The 26,797-nt window shown below is 37.8% G+C and overlaps 1 protein-coding gene across 3 annotated transcripts in view; it reads right to left on the bottom strand.

Moving 5' to 3' along the window:
- Positions 1-26,797, bottom strand: part of TMEM64 (transmembrane protein 64) — a 49,162-nt gene that overhangs the window by 15,595 nt on the left and 6,770 nt on the right. For all 3 annotated transcript variants that reach the window (XM_067017066.1, XM_067017065.1, XM_059043471.2), the window contains exon 2: positions 12,459-12,614. In XM_067017066.1, coding sequence (XP_066873167.1) covers positions 12,459-12,614 — 156 coding nt within the window. The remainder of the gene's footprint in view (positions 1-12,458; positions 12,615-26,797) is intronic.

Genomic DNA, 26,797 nt, shown 5'->3' on the forward strand with positions numbered 1-26,797 from the left:
CAATGCAGGGGACAAGGGTTCAAGCCCTGGTCTGGGAAGATCCCACTTGCCACGGCACAACTAAGCCTGTGTGCCAAAACTACTGATCCTGTGCTCTAGAGCCCACGAGCCACAGCTACTGAGCCCATGTGCCACAACTACTGAATCCTGTGCGCCTAGAGCCCATGCTCTACAAGAGAAGCCACCATATGAAAAGCCCATGCACCGCAACGAAGAGTAGCTCCTGCTTGCCACAACTAGAGAAAGCCCACACACAGCAATGAAGACCCAACGCGGCCAAAAATAAATAAATTAATTTAAACAATTAAAAAAAAATGAAATGCCAATAAGCTTCAAAAGAAATTAAGTAGAGATTGTGAACACAAAACTGTCTATACTTTTCAAAACAAAAACAAAGGAACGTGGTGAGGGGAAAAATGCCAGTCAAAGGGATAACTAGAAAAAGCATTAAAATGAAAATCAGGTTCTAGTCTTGGTTTAGCCACTCACTAGCGCTGTGATTTCAGGTAAGTCCCTTTAAACCACATGGCTTCTCCCACTGTCTAAAAGTTGTCCCTCTGTGCTTAAACAATCACATACAATTCAGCACAATGAATGTCTAAGCAGTCTACATCTTTTAAATGGTATTTATTCCAAAGTTCATTTTAAAGCAGTTATTTAGAGTTTGGAGCAAATATTCTCAGTAGATATTGTTTAATGTCCCAGCAAGCTTTCAAAGGCTGCTCTAAGCATAGTGATCCTTAAATATAACACTGTTTCAATTAAGCCTACCTATAATTTTATGGGAGAAATATTCTAGATACAAGTGTTGAGGGAGGTAGGGGGAAGGGCAGGATACTGGGAGTAAGGTAGGTTGAGTGGGGGAACCTGGAACTTGCACAAGGGAATCTGTACATTAAGCAAATGCCCATTGCTTAATACAATTCTAAGCAAATTAGTTATTTTATTTTTATGTTATAGGAAACAAAGATATTTATTTTATTCATCCTTATTTAAAACATTCTTTTTTAATATTTTAATTTTATTGGAGTATAGTTGATTTACAATGTTGTGTTAGTTTTAGATGTATAGCAAAGTGATTCAGTTACACATACACATACATTCATTCTTTTTTAGAGTCTTTTCTTATATGGGCTACCACAGAATATTGAGTAGAGTTTCCTGTGCTATACAGTAGGTCCTTGTTGGTTATCTATCTTATATATAGTAGTGTATGTATATTCACCCCAAGCTCCTGATTTATCCCTCCCTTGCCATTTGCCCTTTTGTAACCATAAATTTGTTTTTGATGTCTGTAAGTCTGTTTCTGTTTTGTAAATAAGTTCATTTGTATCTTTTTTAAAAATCAGATTCCACATATGAGTGATATCATATGATATTTGTCTTTCTCTGTCTGACTTACCTCACTTAGTATGATAATCTCTAGGTCCATCCATGTTGCTGCAAATGGCATTATTTCATTCTTTTCTATGGCTTAGTAGTTATTTCACTGTATATATGTACCACATCTTTTTTATCCATTCCTCTGTTGATGGACATTTGGGTGGCTTCCATGTCTTGGCTATTGTAAATAGTGCTGCAATGAACATTGGGGTGCATGTATCCTTTTGGATTACGGTTTTCTCCGGGAATACGCCCAGGAGTGGGATTGCTAGAGCATATGGTAGTTCTATTTTAAGTTTTGAAAGAAACTTCCATACTGTACTTCATAGTGGTTCTACCAATTTACATTCCCACCAACACTGTAAAAGGGTTCCCTTCAAATTAGTTATTTTAAACATAAGCCTTGGCTGGGAGCTGAGCCTCGGGCTTCAATCGGATGATCCCAGGGAGAGGTCTGGAGTTGGCAGAGTGAAAACAGCCTGAAGGGGTTAGTGCACCACGGCTAGCTGGGAGGGAGTCCGGAAGAAGTCTGGAGCTGCCCAAGAGGCAAGAGATCTTTTCTTCCCTCTTTGCTTCCTGGTGCGCGAGGAGAGGGGTTGAAGCACACCACTTAAAGGAGCTCCAGAGACGGGCGCAGAGCTGCCGAAGAGACAGGAGACATTTTCTTGCCTCTTTGCTGCCTGGGGTGCGAGGAGAGGGGATTAAGCACACCGCGTAAAGGAGCTCCAGAAACGGGAGCGAGCCGCAGCTGTCAGCGCGGACACCAGAGATGGGGGTGGGACGCTAGGGTTGCTGCTGCCGCCACCAAGAGGCCTGTGTGCGAGCACAGGTCACTCTCCTCACCTCCCCTCCAGGAAGCCTGTGCAGCCCACCACTGCCGGGGTCCCGGGATCCAGGGACAGCTTCCCAGGGAGAACGTGCGGCGCACCTCCAGCTGGTGCAGTGTCATGCTGGCCCCTGCCGCTGCAGTCTTGCCCCACCATCCGTGCCCCTCCCTCCCCCCGGCCTGTGCCAGAGCCCCCGAATCAGCTGCTCCTTTAACCCCGTCCTGTCTGAGCAAAGAGCAGACGCCCTCGGATGACCTACATGCAGAGTCGGGGCCAAGTCCAAAGCTGAACCCCAGGAGCTGTGCAAACAAAGAGGAGAGGGAGAGGTCTCTCCCAGCAGCCTCAGAAGCAGCGGATTAAAGCTCCACAACTTGAAGTGCCCTGCATCTGTGGAAAACCTGAATAGACAGCGAAATATCCCAAGTTGAGGAGGTGGACTCTGGGAGCAAGATAAATTACTATTTTCCCCTTTTTTTCTTTTTGTGAGTGTGTATGGGTGTGCTGCTGTGTGAGATTTTGTCTGTATAGCTTTGCTTTCACCATTTGTCCTAGGGTTCTGAATGACCCTTTTTTTAAATAAAATTTTTCTTCTTAATAATTATTTTTTATTTTAATAACTATATTTTATCCTACTTTATTTTGTCTTCTTCCTTTCTTTCTTCCATTCTTTCTTCCCTCTTTCCTCCTTTCCTTTCCTTCCTTTCTTCCTCCCTTCCTTCCTCCCTTACATCCTCCCTTCCTTCCTCTCTTCCTTCCTTCCTTTCTTGCTTTCTTCCTTCCTTCATTTCTTCCTGCCTTCCTTCCTTTCTTCCTCCCTCCCTCCCTTCCTTACTTCCTCCCTTCTTTCCTTCCTTCCTTTCTTTCTTTCTTTCCTTTCTATTTTTTCTCCCTTTAATTTTGAGCCATGTGGATTAAAGGCTCTTGGCGCTCCGGCCAGGTGTCAGGGCTGTGTCTCTGAGGTGGGAGAACCAACCTCAGGACACTAGTTCACAAGAGACCTCCCAGCTCCATGCAGTATCAAATGGCAAAAATCTCCCAGAGATCTCCATCTCAACACCAAGACCCAGCTTCATTCAAGGACCAGCAAAGTACAGTGCTGGACACCCTATGCCCAACAAATAGTAAGGCAGGACTACAGCCCCATCCATTAGCAGAGAGGCTGCCTAAAATCATAATAAGGCTACCAACATCCCCAAACACACCACCAGACGTGGACCTGCCCACCAGAAAGACAAGATCCAGCCTCATCCACCAGAACATAGGCACTAGTCCCTCCAACCAGGAAACCTACTCAACCCACTGAACCAACATTAGCCACTGGGGACAGTCAGCAAAAACAACGGGAAATATGAACCTGCAGCCTGAAAAAAGGAGACCACAAACAGTAAGATAAGCAAAATGAGAAGACAGAAAAACACACAGCAGATGAAGGAGCAACATAAAAACACACCAGACCTAACAAATGGAGAGGAAATAGGCAGTCTACCTGAAAAAGAATTCAGAATAATGATAGTAAAGATGATCCAAAATCTTGGAAATAGAACAGACAAAATGCAAGAAACATTTAACAAGGACCTAGAATAAATAAAGAGGAAGCAAGCAACAATGAACAACACAATAAATGAAATTAAAAATACTCTAGATGGGATCAATAGCAGAATAACTGAGGCGGAAGAATGGATAAGTGACCGGGAAGATAAAATAGTGGAAATAAATACTGCAGAGCAGAAGAAAGAAAAAAGAATGAAAAGAAATGAGGAGAGTCTCAGAGACCTGTGGGACAACATTAAATACACCAACATTTGAATTATAGGGGTCCCAGAAGAAGAAGAGAAAAAGTAAGGGACTGAGAAAATATTTGAAGAGATTATAGTTGAAAACTTCCCTCATATAGGAAAGGAAATAGTCAATCAAGTCCAGGAAGCACAGAGAGTCCCATACAGGATAAATCCAAGGAGAAACACACCAAGACACATAACAATCAAACTGTCAAAAATTAAATACAAAGGAAACATATTAAGAGCAGCAAGGGAAAAACAACAAATAACACACAAGGGAATCCCCATAAGGTTAACATCTGATCTTTCAGCAGAAACTCTACAAGCCAGAAGGGAGTGGCAGGACATATTTAAAGTGATGAAGGAAAATAACCTACAACCAAGATTACTCTACCCAGCAAGGAACTCATTCAGATTTGATGGAGAACTTAAAACCTTTACAGACAAGCAAAAGCTGAGAGAGTTCAGCATCACCAAAACAGCTTTACAACAAATGCTAAAGGAACTTCTCTAGACAAGAAATACAAGAGAAGGAAAAGACCTACAAGAACCAACCCGAAACAATTAAGTAAATGGTAACAGGAACATACATAATGAAAATTACCTTAAATGTAAATGGATTAAATGCTCCCACCAAAAGACACAGACTAGCTGAATGGATACAAAAACAAGACCCATATATATGCTGTCTACAAGAGACCCACTTCAGACCTAGGGACACATACAGTCTGAAAGTGAGGGGATGGAAAAAGATATTCCATGCAAATGGAAATCAGAAGAAAGCTGGAGTAGCAATTCTCATATCAGACAAAATAGACTTTAAAATAAAAACTATTACAAGAGACAAAGAAGGACACTACATAATGATCAAGGGATCAATCTATGAAGAAGATATAACAATTGTAAATATGTCTGCCCCTAATATAGGAGCACCTCAATACATAAGGCAAATACTAACAGCCATAAAAGGGGAAATCAACAGTAACACAATCATAGTAAGGGACTTTAACACCCCACTTTCACCAATGGACAGATCATCCAAAATGAAAATAAATAAGGAAACACAAGCTTTAAATGATACATTACACAAGATTAATTGATATTTACAGGACATTCCATCCAAAAACAACAGAATACATATTTTTCTCAAGTGCTCATGGAATATTCTCCAGGATAGATCATATATTGGGTCACAAATCTAGCCTTGGTAGATTTAAGAAAATTGAAATCGTATCAAGTATCTTTTCTGACCACAACGCTATGAGACTAGATATCAATTACAGGAAAAGATCTGAAAAAATACAAACACATGGAGGCTAAACAATACACTACTTAATAACAAAGTGATCACTGAAGAAATCAAAGAGGAAATAAAAAAATACTGAGAAACAAATGATAATGGAGACACGACGACCCAAAACCTATTGGATGCAGCAAAAGCACTCTAAGAGGGAATTTTATAGCAATACAGTCGTACCTTAAGAAACAGGAAACATCTCAAATAAACAACCTAAATTTGCACCTAAAGCAATTAGAGAAAGAAGAACAAAAAAAACCTCAAATTTAGCAGAAGGAAAGAAATCATAAAGATCAGCTCAGAAATAAATGAAAAAGACATGAAGGAAATGATAGCAAAGATCAATAAAACTAAAAGCTGGTTGTTTGAGAAGATAAATAAAATTGGATAAACCATTAGCCAGACTCATCAAGAAAAAACGGGAGATGACTCAAATCAATAGAATTAGAAATGAAAAAGAAGACATAACAACTGACACTGCTGAAATACAAAAGATTATTAGAGATTACGACAAGCAACTGTATGCCAATAAAATGGACAAACTGGAAGAAATGGACAAATTCTTAGAAATGCACAAGCTGCTGAGACTGAACCAGGAAGAAATAGAAAATATGAACAGACCAATCACAAGCACTGAAATTGAAACTGTGATTAAAAATCTTCCAACAAACAAAAGCCCAGGACCAGATGGCTTTGCAGGTGAATTCTATCAAACATTTAGAGAAGAGATAACACATATCCTTCTCAAACTCTTCCAAAAGATAGCAGAGGGAGGAACAATCCCAAACTCATTCTATGAGGCCACCATAACCCTGATACCAAAACCACACAAAGACACCACAAAAAAAGAAAACTACAGGCCAATATCACTGATGAACATAGATGCAAAAATCCTCAACAAAATACTAGCAAAGAGAATCCAACAGCACATTAAAAGATCATACACCATGATCCAGCGGGGTTTATTCCACTAATGCAAGGACTCTTCAATATACTCAAATCAATGAATGTGATACACCAAATCAACAAACTGAAGAAGAAAAGCCATATGATCATCTCAATAGATGCAGAGAAAGCTTCTGACAAAATTCAACACCCATTTATGATAAAAACCCTGCAGAAAGTAGGCATAGAGGGAAATTTCCTCAACATAATAAAGGCCATATATGACAAACCCACAGCCAGCATCGTTCTCAATGGTGAAAAACTGAAACCATTTCCATTAAGATCAGGAACAAGACAAGGTTCCCCACTCTCACCACTCTTATTCAACATAGTTTTGGAAGTTCTAGCCACGGCAATCAGAGAAGAAGAAGAAATAAAAGGAATCCAAATTGGAAATGAAGAAGTAAAGCTGTCACTGTTTGCAGATGACATGATACTATACACAGAATATCCTAAGGATGCCACCAGAAAACTACTAGAGCTAATCAATGAATTTGGTAAAGTAGCAGGATACAAAATTAATGCACAGAAATCTCTGGCATTCTTATACACTAATGATGAAAAATCTGAGAGTGAAATTAAGAAAACACTCCCATTTACCACTGCAACAAAAAGAAAAAAATATCTAGGAATATACCTACTTAAGGAGACAAAAGACCTGTATGCAGAAAACTGTAAGACACTGATGAAAGAAATTAAAGATGATACAAATAGGTGGAGAAATATACCATGTTCTTGGATTAGAAGCATCAACATTGTGAAAATGACTACTACCCAAAGCAATCTACAGATTCAATGCAATCCGTATCAAACTACCCCTGGCATTTTTTACAGAACTAGTACAAAAAATTTCACAATTTGTATGGAAACATCAAAGACCCCGAATAGCCAAACAATCTTGAGAACGAAAAACGGAGCTGGAGGAATTAGGCTCCCTGATTTCAGACTATACTACAAAGCTACAGTAATCAAGACAGTATGGTGCTTGCACAAAAACAGAAATATAGATCAATGGAACAGGATAGAAAGCCCAGAGATAAACCCCCACACATATGGTCACCTTATCTTTGATAAAGGGGGGAAGGATATACAGTGGAGAAAAGACAGCCTCTTCAATAAGTGGTGCTGGGAAAACTGGACAGGCACATGTAAAAGTATGAACTTAGAACACTCCCTAACACCATACACAAAAATAAACTCAAAATGGGTTAAAGACCTAAATGTAAGGCCAGACACTATCAAACTCTTAGAGGAAAACATAGGCAGAACACTATACGACATAAATCACAGCAAGATCCTTTTTGACACACCTCCTAGAGTAATGGAAATAAAAACAAAAATAAACAAATCGGACCTAATGAAACTTAAAAGCTTTTGCACAGCAAAGGATACCATAAACAAGATGAAAACACAACCCTCAGAATGGGAGAAAATAGCTGCAAATGAAGCAACTGACAAAGGATTCATCTCCAAAATTTATAAGCAACTCATGCAGCTCAATAACAGAAAAACAAACAACCCAATCCAAAAATGGGCAGAAGACCTAAATAGACATTTCTCCAAAGAAGATATACAGATTGTCAACAAACACATGAACGAATGCTCAACATCATTAATCATTAAAGAAATGCAAATCAAAACTACAATGAGATATCATCTCACACTGGTCAGAATGGCCATATCAAAAACTCTAGAAACAATAAATGCTGGAGAGGGTGTGGAGAAAAGGGAACACTCTTGCACTGCTGGTGGGAATGTAAATTGATACAGCCACTATGGAGGTTCCTTAAAAAACTACAAATAGAGCTACCATATGACCCCACACTCCCACTACTGGGCATATACCCTGAGAAAACCATAATTCAAAAAGAGTCATGTACAAAAATGTTCATTGCAGCTCTATTTACAATAGCCAGGATATGGAAGCAACCTAAGTGTCCATCAACAGATGAATGGATAAAGAAGATGTCGCACATATATACAATGGAATATTACTCAGCCATAAAAAGAAATGAAACTGAGTTATTTGTAATGAGGTGGATAGACCTGGAGTCTGTCATACAGAGTGAAGTAAGTCAGAAGGAGAAAAACAAATACCGTATGCTAACACATATATATGGAGACTAAGGAAAAAAAAATGTCATGAAGAGATTAGTGGTAGGATGGGAATAAAACACAGACCTACTAGAGCATGGACCTGAGGATATGGGAGGGGGAAGGTTAATCTGTGACGAAGTGAGAGAGTGGCATGGACATATATACACTACCAAATGTCAAATAGATAGCTAGTGGGAAGCAGCCGCATAGCACAGGGAGATCAGCTCTGTGCTTTGTGACCACCTAGAGGGGTGGGATAGGGAGGTTGGAAGGGAGGGAAACACAGAGGGAAGAGATATGGGAACATATGTATATGTTTAACTGATTCACTTTGTTGTAAAGCAAAAACTAACACACCACTGTAAAACAGTTATACTCCAATAAAGATGTTAAAAAATAAATAAATAAAAGCAAAGCAAAAAAAACACAATAAAATAAAATAAATAAATAAACATAGGCCTTTAAATCTTGTCTTTGTTCTCTAACATGTGAGCTCGCTTAAAAACACAAGATATACTTATTGAACACCCTATGTTTGATACTATGTGGATGGTGATACAATGTAGAGATGAAAAAAATGTTAACTAATTGTGGGAGGGTGTGGATGAGATGCTAAGTTCTGCTTAGGACATGCTGAATTTGAGGTGCCTATTAGATAGCCCAAGCAATTCAGTGAATGGGTCTAAAGGTATGGAAAGAAGACTGAGCTGAAGATGTGTATTAGGGAGTCCCTGCAATAAACATAGCAGCCACCACAGTAACTGGATTTACCAAGAAGAAAAGTTTTCAGAGTGAGACTAAAAAGCTCTGGCTAGAATCTTGAGGAAGACCAAGTTAGGGGTGAAAAGAGAAGGAGGTGCTGATAAATGAGCCAGGCAAACAGCGCAAAAGATCAAGAGAGTGGTATCAAAGAAGCTAAGAGAAGAAGATGTTTTTAAAACGCATAGTCAACAGAATCTTAGGTTGTTAAGATGAGAACTGGAAAGTGTATCTGATTTAGAGAAGGTTAGTGATGAAAGCTTGAGGGAAGAATTTGGTGAGGCCACAGAAAATAAGTCTAGAACCACTGAAAAAGTCTTTCGGGTTCCCAACATGGGTGAATGGGCTACATCTTTACATGGGATTTTCCCCTAGATGACTTTCTGGAGCCCAGGGCCTGGCAATGTGTACTGACTCTTCCCAACAGCCCAGTGAAGTAAACAAAACAAAAAAACAAAAAACTTTTTAAAAAGTTTCCTTATTAAAATGAAAGAATCAAACACAAGTAGAAAGACAAGCTTTAAAGAGGAAAGCATACAGAAAGTGATTTCTTCCACCGTTAACTGAAAAACAGGCCGAGAGTACGAGCAGAACATAAGAGGGTTAGTACATTTCTTAGTTGGAAATTGAGGGGTTTCCCATTTGAAGCCTTTTGATTTTTCTGTTAAGCAAGAGAGGTAATCTGTTGAAAATGAAGAAGGAAGCCAGGAGAGGAGGAAAAAACTGTGAGGAGGCTGAGGATAAGTTTGAAATAGTCATTGAGGAAAAAGGGGGAATGGGAAGACAAAGGAAACAGAATACAGGGGAGTGTTGAGAAACCAGCTGAAGGTTTGCAACCATGAATTAAATATCACCAATTTGCTTGGTTGTATAACTTCCCCAAAAGAGCAGGTGCAAAGCAGATCAAAACTTGCATTTATCCAGGATTTGGGTTTTGGCTGATGAGTACACACAAAAATATATGGAAAAGATTAACTGAACTGACAAACCACGGAATCTAAGTTGGATTTCAGTACAGTAAATAGTTGTGCCTTCCTCTGAACATGTTTGGTATTTCTTTGATTTTACAGACACTGTGGACTCTATTTAGGTGGCTACAGTGGGAGGCAAATTTGTGGCTCATTTCTAGCGAATATGAGGAACCTCATGTTATTTACTCTGCTAACTTTAACCTACGCTTCATCCTTTTTTCCTATGCTAATTTTCTCCTTCAAGATGACTTCTTTCTCCTTTCTTTTTATTCTCCTGTATATCTTTTGTAAGATAAATTAAATCCTCCCTGAAACAAATTACAAATAACATCATCAATATATCCAATCAAGGCATAAACATGCCTTCACTTTTTTGTTGTTGTGCTGGTTGTTTTTTGTAAATGTCTGGGCTAAGACACATCTACCGTTTTCCCGTTTTGTATCCTAAGCTTAAATAATTTGCCAATTCAAGCAAAGGGGTAAGAAATCGCTTAGAAAAAAGAACATCCTATATTTTAAGAAGCACCACTGACAAATGCATGAACTAGTTCGTTCTATTACAATTCTATTGATTATAGTTGAGTAATTTACTAAGATGCATAGAAATATAAAGTATCAAATAGTGAACATCTTCTGAAAACTACTAATAATGAGGAATTCTAATTACAATGTTAAGAAAAAAAGATGTTTCAAATTGTTTTCAGGAAACTTGAAAAATATAAAATATGCTTAAATATACTAAAAACATCAGTCTGAGAATGTAGTGTACATCAGAATTTTAGAGTACCTTGGGATGATTATAAACATAAATTATTAACATAGATACTGCGTAACACATAGAAAGTTTAGTATGTAATTGGCATGCTACATTAATAAAAATAAGCCAACTGTAACAAAAACTCTAAACCTATAGCAGGTTATCTTAAAAAAATGTAGCTCTGAAGAAAAAATAGTAAAGAAAAATAAAAACTGACTTCCTGAATATCAAAAATATTACAAAATTTTTGTTAAAGCAAGCCTTTTCACTGACAAGCTTTATTTATAGTTTAATGTAAATATTCCTGCTTACTTTGTTTACTAAATGAAAATTAACTCTGGCTTTATTTATTGTAGTATTTTTAATACAATATAGTACCTCAATAAATTGAGAATAATACCACTAACAGTAAATTTGCAATGTGACACCATATATTTAATAACAGTATACATTAAAACTTACAAGTCAAGGGACCAGTAAGTTAAGTCAGCTATCTCACTAGTATTATGTGCTCAGTAGACCGTTGGTTATGAGCATGGTCTCTAGAACCAACTGCCTTTGTTCAAATCCTCTTGCAGCTCTGACATTAGACAATTATCCAATGGTGTACTAGTAAACTAGCTCTTAGGGATCAGAGGTGGGAAGCTTGACTTAGAGCACTTGCCATTTTCCATAACTGTAGATACACCCGTCATGACCAATTTCAAGCTACCAGTGTGACATCACTGAATGTACAATTGGCTCGAGATAATAGATAATAAAATTATATGCCTACTAAGGTTTTGGTAGGCATTAAATGAGCTTAAATATATGGCATATAAAGCATTCAATAAATGTTAGTGACCATCATCATCATCATCTTACTAAATCATCAAAAATTATGGTGATTTTATATTTTGGTAAATCTCAGGAATTAAATGTATCACAAGCAAATGAATTTTTAACTTTTCCTGCATGTAATTTAAGGCACTGAATTAAGTCTGCCTACATAGCAGGATTTTCCTCTTTTGTTAACCTCTTATATTGAATTGTACGTACCCCAAACTATGCTATAATCTGCATGATAGTAATAATCTATTATACAAATATTATTTGAACTTGTAATGGAATACTTCTATACTTTTTATAAAGCAATACTTTCTAAAAAAATTTTTGTTCACATCAAATTGTACTAGAAAGAAATTTACACTGCCAGTATAATAATCTAAAAAATACCAATAGAAGAGTTCAATACCTTCAAAATTTGAAGGTAAAGTAACTAAGATAAAAACCCAACCCCACCAAATCTCATTATCTTTAGAAATGTAGTATTAACACTTCATACAAACTCAAAATAGAATATTTATTTAGTCATGACTTTGAAAATAATCACTGCAGAAAGAACCCTATTTTTGTCATTCCTTTTTTTGTGTTTAATAGAATTTTCAATAAGTGTCAATTCAGTTCTATATAGTTCCATATATACACACAATTAAAAATGTAAATGTTGCCAAAATATGAAGTAGTATTGAAAGAACAAGAAAAGGTGTAAAAAGGAAAAAATCTTCTTAAATTATTTTCAGTGAAATTTCTTAGATTTAAATCAGTAATGTCATACAAAAAGGAAACAAACAAAAAAAAGACAAGCCTTAGCCTTAAACTCACCTGTAAACAAAAAACAAAATATCCACTAACACTTTGTTCTGCAATGACATCTTCCATGGTCCTCAGGGTGGTACCCAAATAAGAATTCAGGAGCTGGGTAGGAAGCAGTCCAACCGAAGATGCCATCAGATAGTTGGGTAAGGAGAGATCAGTAATCTAGAAGAGCAGATTAAATGGAATGATTCATTACGACATAAAATTTCAACTTCACATAAAACTGTGTGTACAAGTCTTCCTAGCAGTTTTCCCTTGGAGTAGAGGAAGCTGAACTACTTTTCAAAGCATTCTGGTTTTTAAAAATGATTATAAAGGGAATACATACAGAATGTAAAAGATTTAGAATGAAATAAAAGTTTAAAGAAAAATTTTAATTTTCTATTATTCTGCCATTGAAAGTTAACATTTGTGACTATTGTTTTTTCCTTACACGTAAATAAAATGTGCACACACACAGATCACTCTGAAAAAACAGTTTTTTAAGTCTTCCTCATGTCATTAAATATTCTTCATAAGCATACTTAAATGGCAATGTGGTCACTGGGCTTTGAAGCCAGGTAACTCTAGAATGCCATTTCAGGGCTGAGTCTTTGAATATCAGTTTTTTCATTTGTAAAATGAGGATAATAACCACTACCTTACATGGTTGTTGTTAGGATCGGAAACATTTGTAAATATCTTAACAAATGCCTAGCACATGACTGACACTCAAAAAGGCAGAAATTATTATTATTATTATACAATTACACTATTGGGTTGGCAAAAAGGTTCATTCGGTTTTTTTCCATAAGATGGCTCTAGTAGCACCTTAGGTGTCTTTAACTTCATTCGAAACAATTTTGTTAGATTGTATTGTGACAGCTGTCATATCAGTGTGCATTTAAAAAATAACTTATCAAAATTGAATTTTTGTGTAGTCCTTTTAATATTAAAGATGGAAGAAAAAAAGCAACCTTTTTGGCATATTATGCTTTATTATTTCAGAAAAGGTAAAAATGCAACTGAAACGCAAAAAAAAGATTTATGCAGTGCATGGAGAAGGTGCTGTGACTAAACAGTGGTTTGTAAAGTTTCGTGCTGGAGATTTCTTGCTGGACGATGCTCCACAGTCAGGTAGACCAGGTAAGTTGATAGCAATCAAATCGAGACATTAATTGAGAACAATCAACGTTAAACCATATGGGAGATAGCCAGCATACTCAAAATATCCAAATCAAGCATTGAAAATCATTTGCATCAGTTTGGTTATGTTAATCATATTGATGTTTGGGTTGCTTTAAGTTAAGCGGAAAAAAACCCTTCTTGATGGTATTTTCGCATGCGATTCTCTACTTAAACGTAACAAAAACATTCTGCTTTTAAAAAAAAATTGTGATGAGCAATGAAAAGTGGATACTGTACAATAATATGGAATGGAAGCGATCGTGAGGCAAGCGAAACCACACCAACCACACCAAAGGCTGGTCTTCATCCAAAGAAGGTCATGCTGTGCATATAGTGGGATTGGAAGGGAGTCCTCTATTATGAGCTCCTTCTGGAAAACCAAACGATTAATTCCAACGAGTACTGCTCCCAAGTAGACCAACTGAAAGCAGCACTCGATGAAAAGCGTCAGGAATTGGTCAACAGAAAGCACATAATCTTCCATCAGGATAACGCAAGACTGCATGTTTCTTTGATGACCAGGCAAAAACTGTTACAGCTTGGCTGGGAAGTTCTGATTCATCGACCATATTCACCAGACACTGTACCTTTGGATTTCCATTTATTTAGGTCTTAAAAAAATTCTCTTAATGGAAAAAAGTTCAATTTCCTGGAAGAATATAAAAGGCACCTGAACAGTTCTTTGCTCAAAAAAAGTTTTGGAAAGATGGAATAATGAAGTTGCCTGAAAATGGCAGAAGGTAGTGGAACAAAACAGTGAATACGTTGTTCAACAAAGTTCTCAGTGAAAATGAAAAATGTATATTTTATTGTTACTTAAAAACCAAAGGAACTTTTTGGCCAACCCACTAACACTGTGTGGATGTAGCACAATTTAACCATTCTTTTTCTGTAGAACATTTAAAATTGTTTCCTTAATTGTTTCTTTGTGTATATGTGATGATGTATTTTTTTTGCTATTATAAATTTTTTAAACCTATATGAAAACCTTTGTATATTAACCTCTGTGGGAGAACAGTGTCTAAAATATTCCCAATAAATCCATCTCGTAGTATTCATGCCCTTGTGTGAACCTCTCCCCTAGAGTGTGGGCTGGACCTAGTGCTTTCTTCTAGCAAAAAGATTGCACAGCATAAGTGATGAGATGTTAGTTCCAAGATTAGGTTACAAGAAAAACAGGACTTCCATCTCTCCCTCAAGAAGGTAAGTTACCACGTTGTAAGCAGCTCTATGAAGAGGTCCTTGCTGTACCAAGGAACTGATGTCTTCAGCCAACAGCTAGCAAATACCTGAGACCTGCCAACAGCCACCAGAGTAAGCCTGGAAGCAGATTCTTCCCCAGTGAAGCCGTAAGATGGCTGCACCTATGGTCAACATCTTGATTGTAGTACTGAGAAAGAACCTGAATTAGAGGCACCTAGCTATGCTGTACAGGAATTCCCGACCCACAGAAATTGTGAGATAATAAATGTTTATTAAGCCATTCAGTTTTGGAGTGGTTGTTACACAGCAAGAAATGACTAATATGCAATTCCATTATTTTAGGAAAGATCATTCGGAATGGAATTAATGGATCAAACAGTAAAAACTGTTTTCCCAAAAGGTTCACACTGTTTTACATACCTATCAGTAAGTAATGTATATGTGTGTCCATTTCATCATACTGTTACCAACTTTAAGTTTTAAATTTCAATCTTTCTTAGTTTGATAGGGGTAAAAATAATGTTTGATCATTGTTTAATCTGTACTATTTTAATTTATATTTACATTAGTTTCAAATATACATTTTTCTATTTGCACTTCTTTATGGCTTTATTTGTTCACATTTGCTCATTTTTATTGAAATGTTAAGTGTTTTCTTATTTATTCATGATATTTATTCTTTTTATAGTAAGGGCAACTTTTTGTCCATTATATGTAGTAAATATTTTCCTTTAAAGTGTCTCTTTAATTTTATGTTTTGACATTCAAATGTTTCTAAATTTATACATATATTATTTATATATATTATTAATTGTTTCCTCTGATTTTCCATTGCTTCTAGCTTTAGAGCGTCTTTTCAGATCCCATTGTTAATTTCTGCCTATATTTTCCTTTTTAATATTTACCACTTATTCCTTCTGCAATTTATTTGAATTAAAGGTGAGGATTCCTTATTCCCCCCTTTCCCCAGTAGCCAATTTTCCTAGCATTATTTATTGAATAATTGATAACTTCTCCAGCAACTTATGATGTTTACTTTATTATAAATGAAGTTACTGTATATAAAGGGGTCTATTTGGGGCTCTAATACTGTCCACTGATATCTTAAACCTTGTGTTGAAACCAAATAATTGTAAAGACTATCAATTTAATATCTCATAAGGAATTTCCCATCCTTCAAACCCCTATTATTACTCTTCTTTTTAAAATTTGCATAAACTTCTTACCTATTCATTTTTACAGATACATTTTAGGATCACTGTCACTCAAAAAAATTAGTAGATATTATACTCGGATTAAGGTAAATTTATAAATTAATCTGGACAGAGATGTAATCTCCAGAATATTCAGTCCTCTTATCAAGAAATGGTTTTATAATTACTTAAAAATCCTCCACATTTCTTACTAAAGTTTGGTGGTTTTATTCACATATATCAGTTATTCCTTATTAGTTTATTTCTAAGCATTTTATGTTATAGTTGTTGTTGCTACTGTCATTAATTTTGAGAATAACTTTTCCACATCCTTATCTGGGTATTACTGTTATATAAGAAAGCTAGTGGCTATTTTATTAAATTTCATTTTTATTAATTTTAAGATCTGGTATTTTAATCAGCTACAGGTTATTCTATAACTACAATCTAACCTAATAATTATGTAAATCATGCTTTCAATAAAGATACATTTATCTCTACTCATAGATGATTAATTGGAGATACACCACTGCTGGTTTAGAAAGAATACTGCAGTGACTGGTTGTTAAAGATTCACCTAAACAATTACTGACTCAAAGATTGCTCCATGCAAGATGCTCTGGTAGGTGCCTGCAAGAGAGGCAGTACGACACAACTTTTACCTTGAAGAATTTACACACTGACAAGTACACACACTACTTCAGAAACAGGCAGAGGCTTCCCTGGTGGCGCAGTGGTTGAGAATCCGCCTGCCGATGCAGGGGACACGGGTTCGTGCCCCGGTCCGGGAAGATCCCACATGCCGCGGAGCGGCTGGGCCTGTCAGCCATGGCCGCTGAGCTTGTGCGTCCGGAGCCTGTGCTCCGCAACGGGAGAGGCCACAACAGTTAGAGGCCTGCATACCACACACACACACAAAAAAGGCATTAATCCAGAAACAGGCAGAAAGGGAGCCTTGAGAAGAACTACACAAAAAGTATTAAAGAGTAAACAGGGATTAAAACCTCTGTAGGCGTGGGGGACCAAAGGGCAACATTGTGGAATAAGAGGAATTTGAAATGGACTCCACAAGCTAATATGGGTTTGGCAGGCAAAGATAGGTGGGATGAGGAAGTTAAGGTGTTCCAAGAAGAGAATGAATAAGGACAATGTGGTAGGGAACATACAGGATGTATTAGTAAAGTTAGCAGTACAGTTTGGATTATTTATAGGGCAAGGGAATCCTGTAAAATAAAGACAGGGCAAGTATTTGGGGTGATACTTGTTACAGACCTTGGGTGAAAGGGGAATGAGTTTGTACTCAGTAGAAAGCTCTGTGGAGTCTAATCAAAGAATGACATGAATGGGACTAAGTATTAGGAAGGTTCCTCTATCAGTCTGGAACACTTACAGGAATGGAAAACTTTCTTTAGAATTAAACATGTCAAATGTATAAAATAAGTAAATTGACAAAAATGAATCATAAAAATTATTACACTGCAGTTAATAATAACATTATATGTTATGGAAGTTATTTTTTAAATAAATATTTAAGTTCCAAAATATCAGAATGCAAAGCTTCATTTCATAATCTTTAAATGTAATGAAGTTTCTCCAAAGAGAACACATAATTGACATTTATGGATGACATCAATAATATCCAAACAGCTATTTTAAGAACAGATATCATAAAGCTGAAACAACCCTGCCACTTAACTCTTTAACAAGACCTTTGTCCAAAGCATAAATCAAAGTTTATCAAACCTTTCATGACCGAACCTCATCCTACAGAAAAACCAAGTGTTATTATTTACATACAGTTCTTTTCTGAAAAGCTGCATAGCTAAATAAAGCAAAGAAACTAATTTCAGGTAATCATTGTAAACTGTTTTGCTGGCATGTCAAATAATTTAGCCAATAGAACAAAACAATAATACACACACATACAGTTTTTCAACTATTACTAAGTGTATTAAAGATAAACAGGTTCTAAATTATTCTAATATGGCATTTCCTATAAGCCATGATCCTATTCAGAATCTGCATCTAGTTCCAGTCTTTGACAAACAAAGCTAATTTAGAATACCTGTTCCCACAAAGAGACCCATCCAACCTTCTTTCCCCGGTAAGCCTTTACCCACCGACTTTTAAAAAAACATGTCTCCTTGTCCTACTTTACAAAAAGACATTAAATGTGAGCCTAGAATATTCCCACTGGAATTTCTGACTACAATACCCTGGCATCTTGGCTCAGGACTGTTTTCCTACTCCAAAGACTCCTAGAAATCTCAGCCTAGGATGTCAGTGTTATCCTGCTGGTTAGTTTCTGTGATCAGAAATACTCCAGTGAGAGTTCCAGGGATGGTGAATGCAACCCGATTGCCATCTTCCCATGCTTTTAAAACTCTAGACGCACCATGAAAGTATACACATTCTTATTCTCAGACGTAGTGTGATTTACTTGGAGATGTAACTCACTTGTCTGGGTCAGTACAGGTTACTGTAGAATATTACTTTACCATATACCAGATAGATCCTGAAAACAAAGACGTGCCCATCTGAAGGAAAAAAAAGAGAAAGAAACCCTTAATTCTGCAGAGCAAGAGCTGATTCTTCTCTGAACACATATTTTTGAAGCTGACAATAAGAGAACCTCTGTCTTTAGATGGATCACTCAGATGCTCACTGAACCTGAGGCCTGCTGTCCTCTCAGGCACAGCACAAAGCACAGCTCCCCTGGCAACCCTGCCTCCAGCTCCTCTGCTTTCTCTATTTACGGCTGTTTACACAACGGCTTTACGGGCTTTAATTTAACACACTTAGAAACTTTATCATTTTTACAAAGAGTATCTTGACACAGATCGAATGAAGAATATAAAGGTGATCTGTGTATGGAAGAACACAAATTTTATCCATAGCTTTGTGAATCTCTATTAGCTTTGGCAAGTTACACCTTCCTGTGTAGGTGTGTTTCTTTTTTTTTTGTTTTTGTTTTTGTTTTTTGGTGGTACGCGGGCCTCTTACTGCTGCCGTCTCCCTGCCGCGGAGCACAGGCTCCGGGCGCACAGGCCCAGCGGCCATGACCCACAGGCCCAGCCGCTCCACGGCACGCGGGATCCTTCCGGACCGGGGCACGAACCCGCGCCCCCTGCACCGGCAGGCGGACTCCCAACCACTGCACCACCAGGGAAGCCCTAGGTGTGTTTCTTAGTTTATATAAAAGCAATGCTGCTTATTGACAAAGTTACTATTAAAGTAAATTCCAATTAAAATATATATTTAGTAATATTACACAGAAAAAAATCATGAATCCCTATAATAATTTTTAAGGAATGGTCAAAAGAAGTTAAAATGACTACATTTGATCTTTTCATCTAAATATTATTGATAAATTATATATTTTATAATATATATCCTATATATTGATACTTACTATCAATATTTCAGAAACAGAGAGGGAGAAATAGTCAACAAATGGCAACTAGTTTTCACTTCCAGAAATATGAAATTTTTAAAACTGGTTAAAGGAAAAACATTAACTGCCCATTCCCTTCCCTCCCCAAAAAACCTCTTTCAGTGTTCCCAATCTCAGTTGCCCTAGCTAGACACTTCAGAAGTCAGTCACACCACTCATTCTCCCCCCATTCTCACATCCAATCATCTACCCTTTCTTAAGGATTCTACCTTTTACATATGTTAGAAATCTACCCATTGTCTGTCCCTATTCCTATTCAGTCTCCCCCTCTCTAGTCTTGATACTCTAGACCTACCCTCCACTCACAACCTATGCTAAATTTTGCAGAAATCTTTAAAAAATGCAAATCCAATCCTGTTTAAACTCCTTCCCACTGCCATCAGAATGAAGGTCAGGTTCTTCAACATGCAAACTGCTTCATGACCTGGCCTCTGAATGTCTCATGCTTCACATCACACTATGTTCCAGACACATCAAAATTCTCCTGTTCTTAGAACATTCCTTGCTCTTTTCTTTTTGGGCCTTTGCACATTGTTCCTTTTGGCAAGAACACTTATACCCTTCCTCCCACTCCTTTTATTTGGGCAAAGTCCCAAACTGTCTTTCACTACTCAGTCATCAGTTTCTCTATGACACCTATCCCAAGCTTCCAAGTCTGCATTAAGAACTGCTTTCAAGTTCTCTGCCAGAACACTATTATTCGCCAAGTCCCTTCACACTAGAGAGTAATGGAAGGTTTCACCATCTGTTTGCCCTTTACCCCTTCCTGAGAAGGAGGAAGTTTGTAAAGGAAGGGACCCATCTGTCTTGTTCCTCATTGTGTCTCTCGTCTTTAGTATGATGCCTACTATATATCAGATACTAAATATATGTTGATTGGATGTAGACTGTATCAACATTAAAATTGTTTTGTTTATAAATGTGGAGATTTATAATAGTTGCCAGTTATAAACAGGCTAGGATGCAAAGTCCACTTGTAATTGGCTGTTCAGAAACTAAACATGCTTTCCCCCTTCCCCTCAGAGAAATAATGTATTAAATGGAAATTAATTCATTATCAGCAAAGTATTAGCCTTAATATATCCAGAATGCTTTCTCCACTAGACCGCAAGCACCCTGAAGGATCTGGGATGGCTTAATTCATTGCTATTGTATCTCTAGCATCTAGAACAGCAGTGGGCACAGAGTAGTACCTATCAGTTACTTGAGTGAATACTGAATGAACACTAAAAGCATTTCCAGTAACTTCTTCCTTTTTTTTTTTTTCTTCTTTTTTTTGCAGTACGTGGGCCTCTCACTGTTGTGGCCTCTCCGTTGCGGAGCACAGGCTCCGGACACGCAGGCTCAGCAGCCATGGCTCACAGGCCCAGCCGCTCCGCCGCATGTGGGATCTTCCTGGACCGGGCATGCACCACCAGGGAAGCCCTCCAGTAACTTCTGAGGTCAACCTGATATCAAGGTTAAGACCCTCTGTTCAGGCAGCAACCCTGAATGTACTGAGAAAAGTCTTGCTACCATAAAAAGAAAAAAAAAAAAAAAACAATACAAGGGCTCTGAGAGACCCCACTCTAACAGGTGGAGAGGGCATCAGTGTAGAGGCTTCTACTGACAGAGATAGGACAATAAATCTGTCTACAATGCAGAAACCATCTTCATATATACAGATGTTTTCATTAGTTCACTATCCCTAAATTAGAAACTGCTTTTAACGGTTCAGCACGGACACCAGAGACGGGCATGAGATGCTAAGGCCGCTGCTGCAGCCACCAAGACGCCTGTGTGCGAGCACAGGTCACTCTCTACACCTCCCCTCCCGAAGCCTATGCAGCCCGCCACTGCCAGGGTCCCGGATTCAGGGAAAAGTTCCCCGGGACAATGCACGGCGCGCTTCAGGCTGGTGCAACATCATGCTGGCCTCTGCCGCTGCAGGTTCGCCCCGCATCCCTACCCCACCCTCCCCCGGGCCTGAGTGAGCGAGAGCCCCCGAATCAGCTGCTCCTTTAACCCTGTCCTGTCTGAGAGAAGAGCAGACGCCCTCGGGTGACCTACGTGCAGAGGCAGGGCCAAGTCCAAAGCTGAACCACAGGAGCTGTGCGAACAAAGAGGAGAGGGGGAGGTCTCTCCCAGCAGCCTCGGAAGCAGCAGATTAAAGCTCCACAATCAACTTGAAGTGCCGTGCATCTGTGGAAAACTTGAACAGACAGTGAATCATCCCACGTTGAGGAGGTAGACCTTAGGAGCAAAATATATTATTTTTTTTTCCGCTTTTTCTCTTTCTGTGAGTGTGTACGTGTGTGCTTCTGTGTGAGACTGTCGGTATAGCTTTGCTTTCACCATTTGTCCTAGGTTTTGGACCATCCCAGTTTTGGGTTTTTTTTTTTTTTTTTTTACTTTTTAAAATTTTTCTTCTTAATAATTATTTTTAAAATTTTAATAACTTTATTTTACCCTACTTTATTTTAGCTTCTTTCTTTCTTCCTTCCTTCCTTCCTTCCTTCCTCTCTTTCCTTTCTATTTTTTCTCCCTTTTATTCTGAGCCATGTAGATTAAAGGCTCTTGGTGCTCCAGCCAGGCATCAGGGCTCTGTCTCTGAGGTGGGAGAACCAACTTCAGGACACTGATCCACAAGAGACCTCCCAGCTCCACGCAGTATCAAACGGCAAAAATCTCCCAGAGATCTCCATCTCAACACCAAGACCCAGCTTCACTCAACAACCAGCAAGCTACAGTGCTGGATACCCTATGCCCAATAACTAGCAAGACAGAACCACAGCCCCATTCATTAGCAGAGAGGCTGCCTAAAATCATAAGGCTACAGAAAACCCAAAACACACCATCAGATGTGGACCTGCCCACCAGAACACAGGCACTAGTCCCCTCAACCAGGAAACCTACTCAACCCACTGAACCAACCGTAGCAACTGGGAACAGACACCTAAAACAACAGGAACTATGAACCTGCAGCCTGCAAAAAGGAGACCACAAACACAGTAAGATAAGCAAAATGAAAAGACAGAAAAACACACAGCAGATGAAGGAGCAACATAAAAACACACCAGACCTAACAAATGGAGAGGAAATAGGCAGTCTACCTGAAAAAGAATTCAGAACAATGGTAGTAAAGATGATCCAAAATCTTGGAAATAGAACAGACAAAATGCAAGAAACATTTAACAAGGACCTAGAAGAAATAAAGACGAAGCAAGCAAAAATGAACAACACAATAAATGAAATTAAAAATATTCTAGATGGGATCAATAGCAGAATAACTGAGGCAGAAGAACGGATAAGTGACCTGGAAAATAAAATAGTGGAAATAACTACTGCAGAGCAGAATAAAGAAAAAAGAATGAAAAGAACTGAGGACAGTCTCAGAGACCTCTGGGACAGCATTAAATGTAAAAACATTTAAATTATAGGGGTCCCAGAAGAAGAAGAGAAAAAGAAAGGGACTGAGAAAATATTTGAAGAGATTATAGTTGAAAACTTCCCGAATATGGGAAAGGAAATCGTTAATCAAGTCCAGGAAGCACAGAGAGTCCCATACAGAATAAATCCAAGAAGAAACATGCCAAGGAACATATTAATCAAACTATCAAAAATTAAATACAAAGAAAACATATTAAGAGCAGCAAGGGAAAAACAACAAATAACACACAAGGGAATCCCCATAAGGTTAAGAGCTGATCTTTCAGCAGAAACTCTGCAAGCCAGAAGGGAGTGGCAGGACATATTTAAAGTGATGAAGGAGAAAAACCTACAACCAAGATTACTCTACCCAGCAAGGATCTCATTCAGATTTGATGGAGAAATTAAAACCTTAACAGACAAGCAAAAGCTGAGAGAGTTCAGCACCACCAAACCAGCTTTACAACAAATGCTAAAGGAACTTCTCTAGGCAAGAAGGAGAAGGAAAATAACTACAAGAAAAAACCCGAAACAATTAAGTAAATGGTAATAGGAACATACATATTGATAATTACCTTAAATTTAAATGATCCCACCAAAAGACACAGACTGGCTGAATGGATACAAAAACAAGACCCATATATATGCTGTCTACAAGAGACCCACTTCAGACCTAGGGACACATACAGACTGAAAGTGAGGGGATGGAAAGATATTCCATGCAAATGGAAATCAGAAGAAAGCTGGAGTAGCAATTCTCATATCAGACAAAATAGACTTTAAAATAAAAACTATTACAAGAGACAAAGAAGAACACTACACAATGATCAAGGGATCGATCCATGAAGAAGATATAACAATTGTAAATATTTATGCACCCAACATAGGAGGCACCTCAATACATAAGGCAAATACTAACAGCCATAAAAGGGGAAATCGACAGTAACACAATCATAGTAGGGGACTTCAACACCCCACTTTCACCAATGGACAGATCATCCAAAATGAAAGTAAATAAGGAAACACAAATTTTAAATGATATATTAAACAAGATGGATTTAATTGATATTTATAGGACATTCCATCCAAAAACAACAGAATACATATTTTTCTTAAGTGCTCATGGAATACTCTCCAGGACAGATCATATCTTGGGTCACAAATCTAGCCTTGGTAAACTTAAGAAAAGTGAAATCATATCAAGTATCTTTTCCGACTACAACGTTATGAGACTAGATATCAATTACAGGAATGGATCTGTAAAAACTACAAACACATGGAGGGTAAACAATACACTACTTAATAACGAAGTGATCACTGAAGAAATCAAAGAGGAAATCCAAAAATGCTTAGAAACAAATGACAATGGAGACACAACAACCCAAAACCTATGGGATGCAGCAAAAGCAGTTCTAAGAGGAAGTTTATAGCAATACAATCCTACCTTAAGAAACAGGAAACATCTCGAATTAACAACCTAACCTTGCACCTGAAGCAATTAGAGAAAGAAGAACAAAAAATCCCCAAATTTAGCAGAAGGCAAAAAATCATAAAGATCAGATCAGAAATAAATGAAAAAGACATGAAGGAAATGATAGCAAAGATCAATAAAACTAAAAGCTGGTTCTATGAGAAGATAAACAAAACTGGGCTTCCCTGGTGGCGCAGTGGTTGAGAATCCGCCTGCCAATGCAGGGGACACAAGTTCGTGCCCCAGTCCAGGAAGATCCCACATGCCGCGAAGCAGCTGGGCTCGTAAGCCATGGCCGCTGAGCCTGTGCGTCTGTAGCCTGTGCTCTGCAGCGGGAGAGGCCACAACAGTGAGAGGCCCGCGTAACACACACAAACACACACACACACACACACACACACACACACACACAAAATAGATAAACAAAACTGATAAACCATTAGCCAGACTCACCAAGAAAAAAAGGAAGAAGACTCAAATCAATAGAATTAGAAATGAAAAAGGAGATGTAACAACTGACACTGCAGAAATACAAAAGGTTATTAGAGATTACTACAAGCAACTGTATGCCAATAAAATGGACAACCTGGAAGAAATGGACAAATTCTTAGAAATGCACAACCTGCCAAGACTGAACCAGGAAGAAATAGAAAATATGAACAGACCAATCACAAGCACTGAAATTGAAACTGTGATTAAAAATCTGCCAACAAACAAAAGCCCAGGACCAGATGGCTTCACAGGTGAATTATATCAAACATTTAGAGAAGAGCTAACACCTATCCTTCTCAAACTCTTCCAAATGATAGCAGAGCGAGGAACACTCCCAAACTCATTCTATGAGGCCACCATCACCCTGATACCAAAACCACACAAAGACGTCACAAAAAAAGAAAACTACAGGCCAATATCACTGATGAACATAGATGCAAAACTCCTCAATAAAATACTAGCAAATAGAATCCAACAGCACATTAAAAGGATCATACACCATGATCAAGTGGGGTTCTTCCAGGCATGCAAGGATTCCTCAATATATGCAAATCAATCAACGTGATACACCATATCAAAAAACTGAAGGAGAAAAACCATATGACCATCTCAATAGATGCAGAGAAAGTTTTTGACAAAATTCAACACCCATTTATGATAAAAACTCTGCAGAAAGTAGGCATAGAGGGAACTTTCCTCAACATAATAAAGGCCATATATGACAAACCCACAGCCAACATTGTTCTCAATGGTGAAAAACTGAAACCATTTCCACTAAGATCAGGAATAAGACAAGGTTGCCCACTCTCACCACTCTTATTCAACCTTGTTTTGGAAGTTCTAGCCACAGCAATCAGAGAAGAAAAAGAAATAAAAGTAAGTCAAATAGGAAAAGAAGAAAGAAGCTGTCACTGTTTGCAGATGACATGATATTATACATAGAGAATACTAAGGATGCTACCAGAAAACTACGAGAGCTAATCAATGAATTTGGTAAAGTAGCAGGATACAAAATTAATACACAGAAATCTCTGGCATTCTTATACACTAATGTTGAAGAATCTGAGAGTGAAATTAAGAAAACACTCCCATTTACCATTGCAACAAAAAGAAAAAAATATCTAGGAATACACCTACTTAAGGAGACAAAAGACCAGTATGCAGAAAATTATAAGACACTGATGAAAGAAATTAAAGATGATACAAATAGATGGAGAGATATACCATGTTCTTGGATTGGAAGAATCAACATTGTGCAAATGACTCTACTACCCAAAGCAATCTACAGAGTCAATGCAATGTCTATCAAACTACCACTGGCATTTTTTACAGAACTAGAACAAAAAAATTCACGATTTGTATGGAAACACAAAAGGCCCCGAATAGCCAAAGCAATCTTGAGAATGAAAAATGGAGTTGGAGAAAGCAGGCGCCCTGACTTCAGACTATATTATAAAGCTATAGTAATCAAGACAGTATGGTACTGGCACAAAAACAGAAATATAGATCAATGGAACAGGATAGAAAGCCAGGAGATAAACCCACACACATATGGTCACCTTATCTTTGATAAAGGAGGCAAGGATATACAGTGGAGAAAAGACAGCCTCTTCAACAAGTGGTGCTGGGAAAACTGGACAGGCACATGTAAAAGTATGAACTTAGAACACTCCCTAACACCATACACAAAAATAAACTCAAAATGGGTTAAAGACCTAAATGTAAGGCCAGACACTATCAAACTCTTAGAGGAAAACATAGGCAGAATACTCTATGACATAAATCACAGCAAGATCCTTTTTGACCCACCTCCTAGAGAAATGGAAATAAACACAAAAATAAACAAATGGGACCTAATGAAACTTAAAAGCTTTTGCACAGCAAAGGATACCATAAACAAGATGAAAACACAACCCTCAGAATGGGAGAAAATAGGTGCAAATGAAGCAACTGACAA

Source organism: Kogia breviceps, chromosome 17 (assembly GCF_026419965.1).
Source record: "Kogia breviceps isolate mKogBre1 chromosome 17, mKogBre1 haplotype 1, whole genome shotgun sequence".
NCBI lineage: Eukaryota > Metazoa > Chordata > Mammalia > Artiodactyla > Physeteridae > Kogia > Kogia breviceps.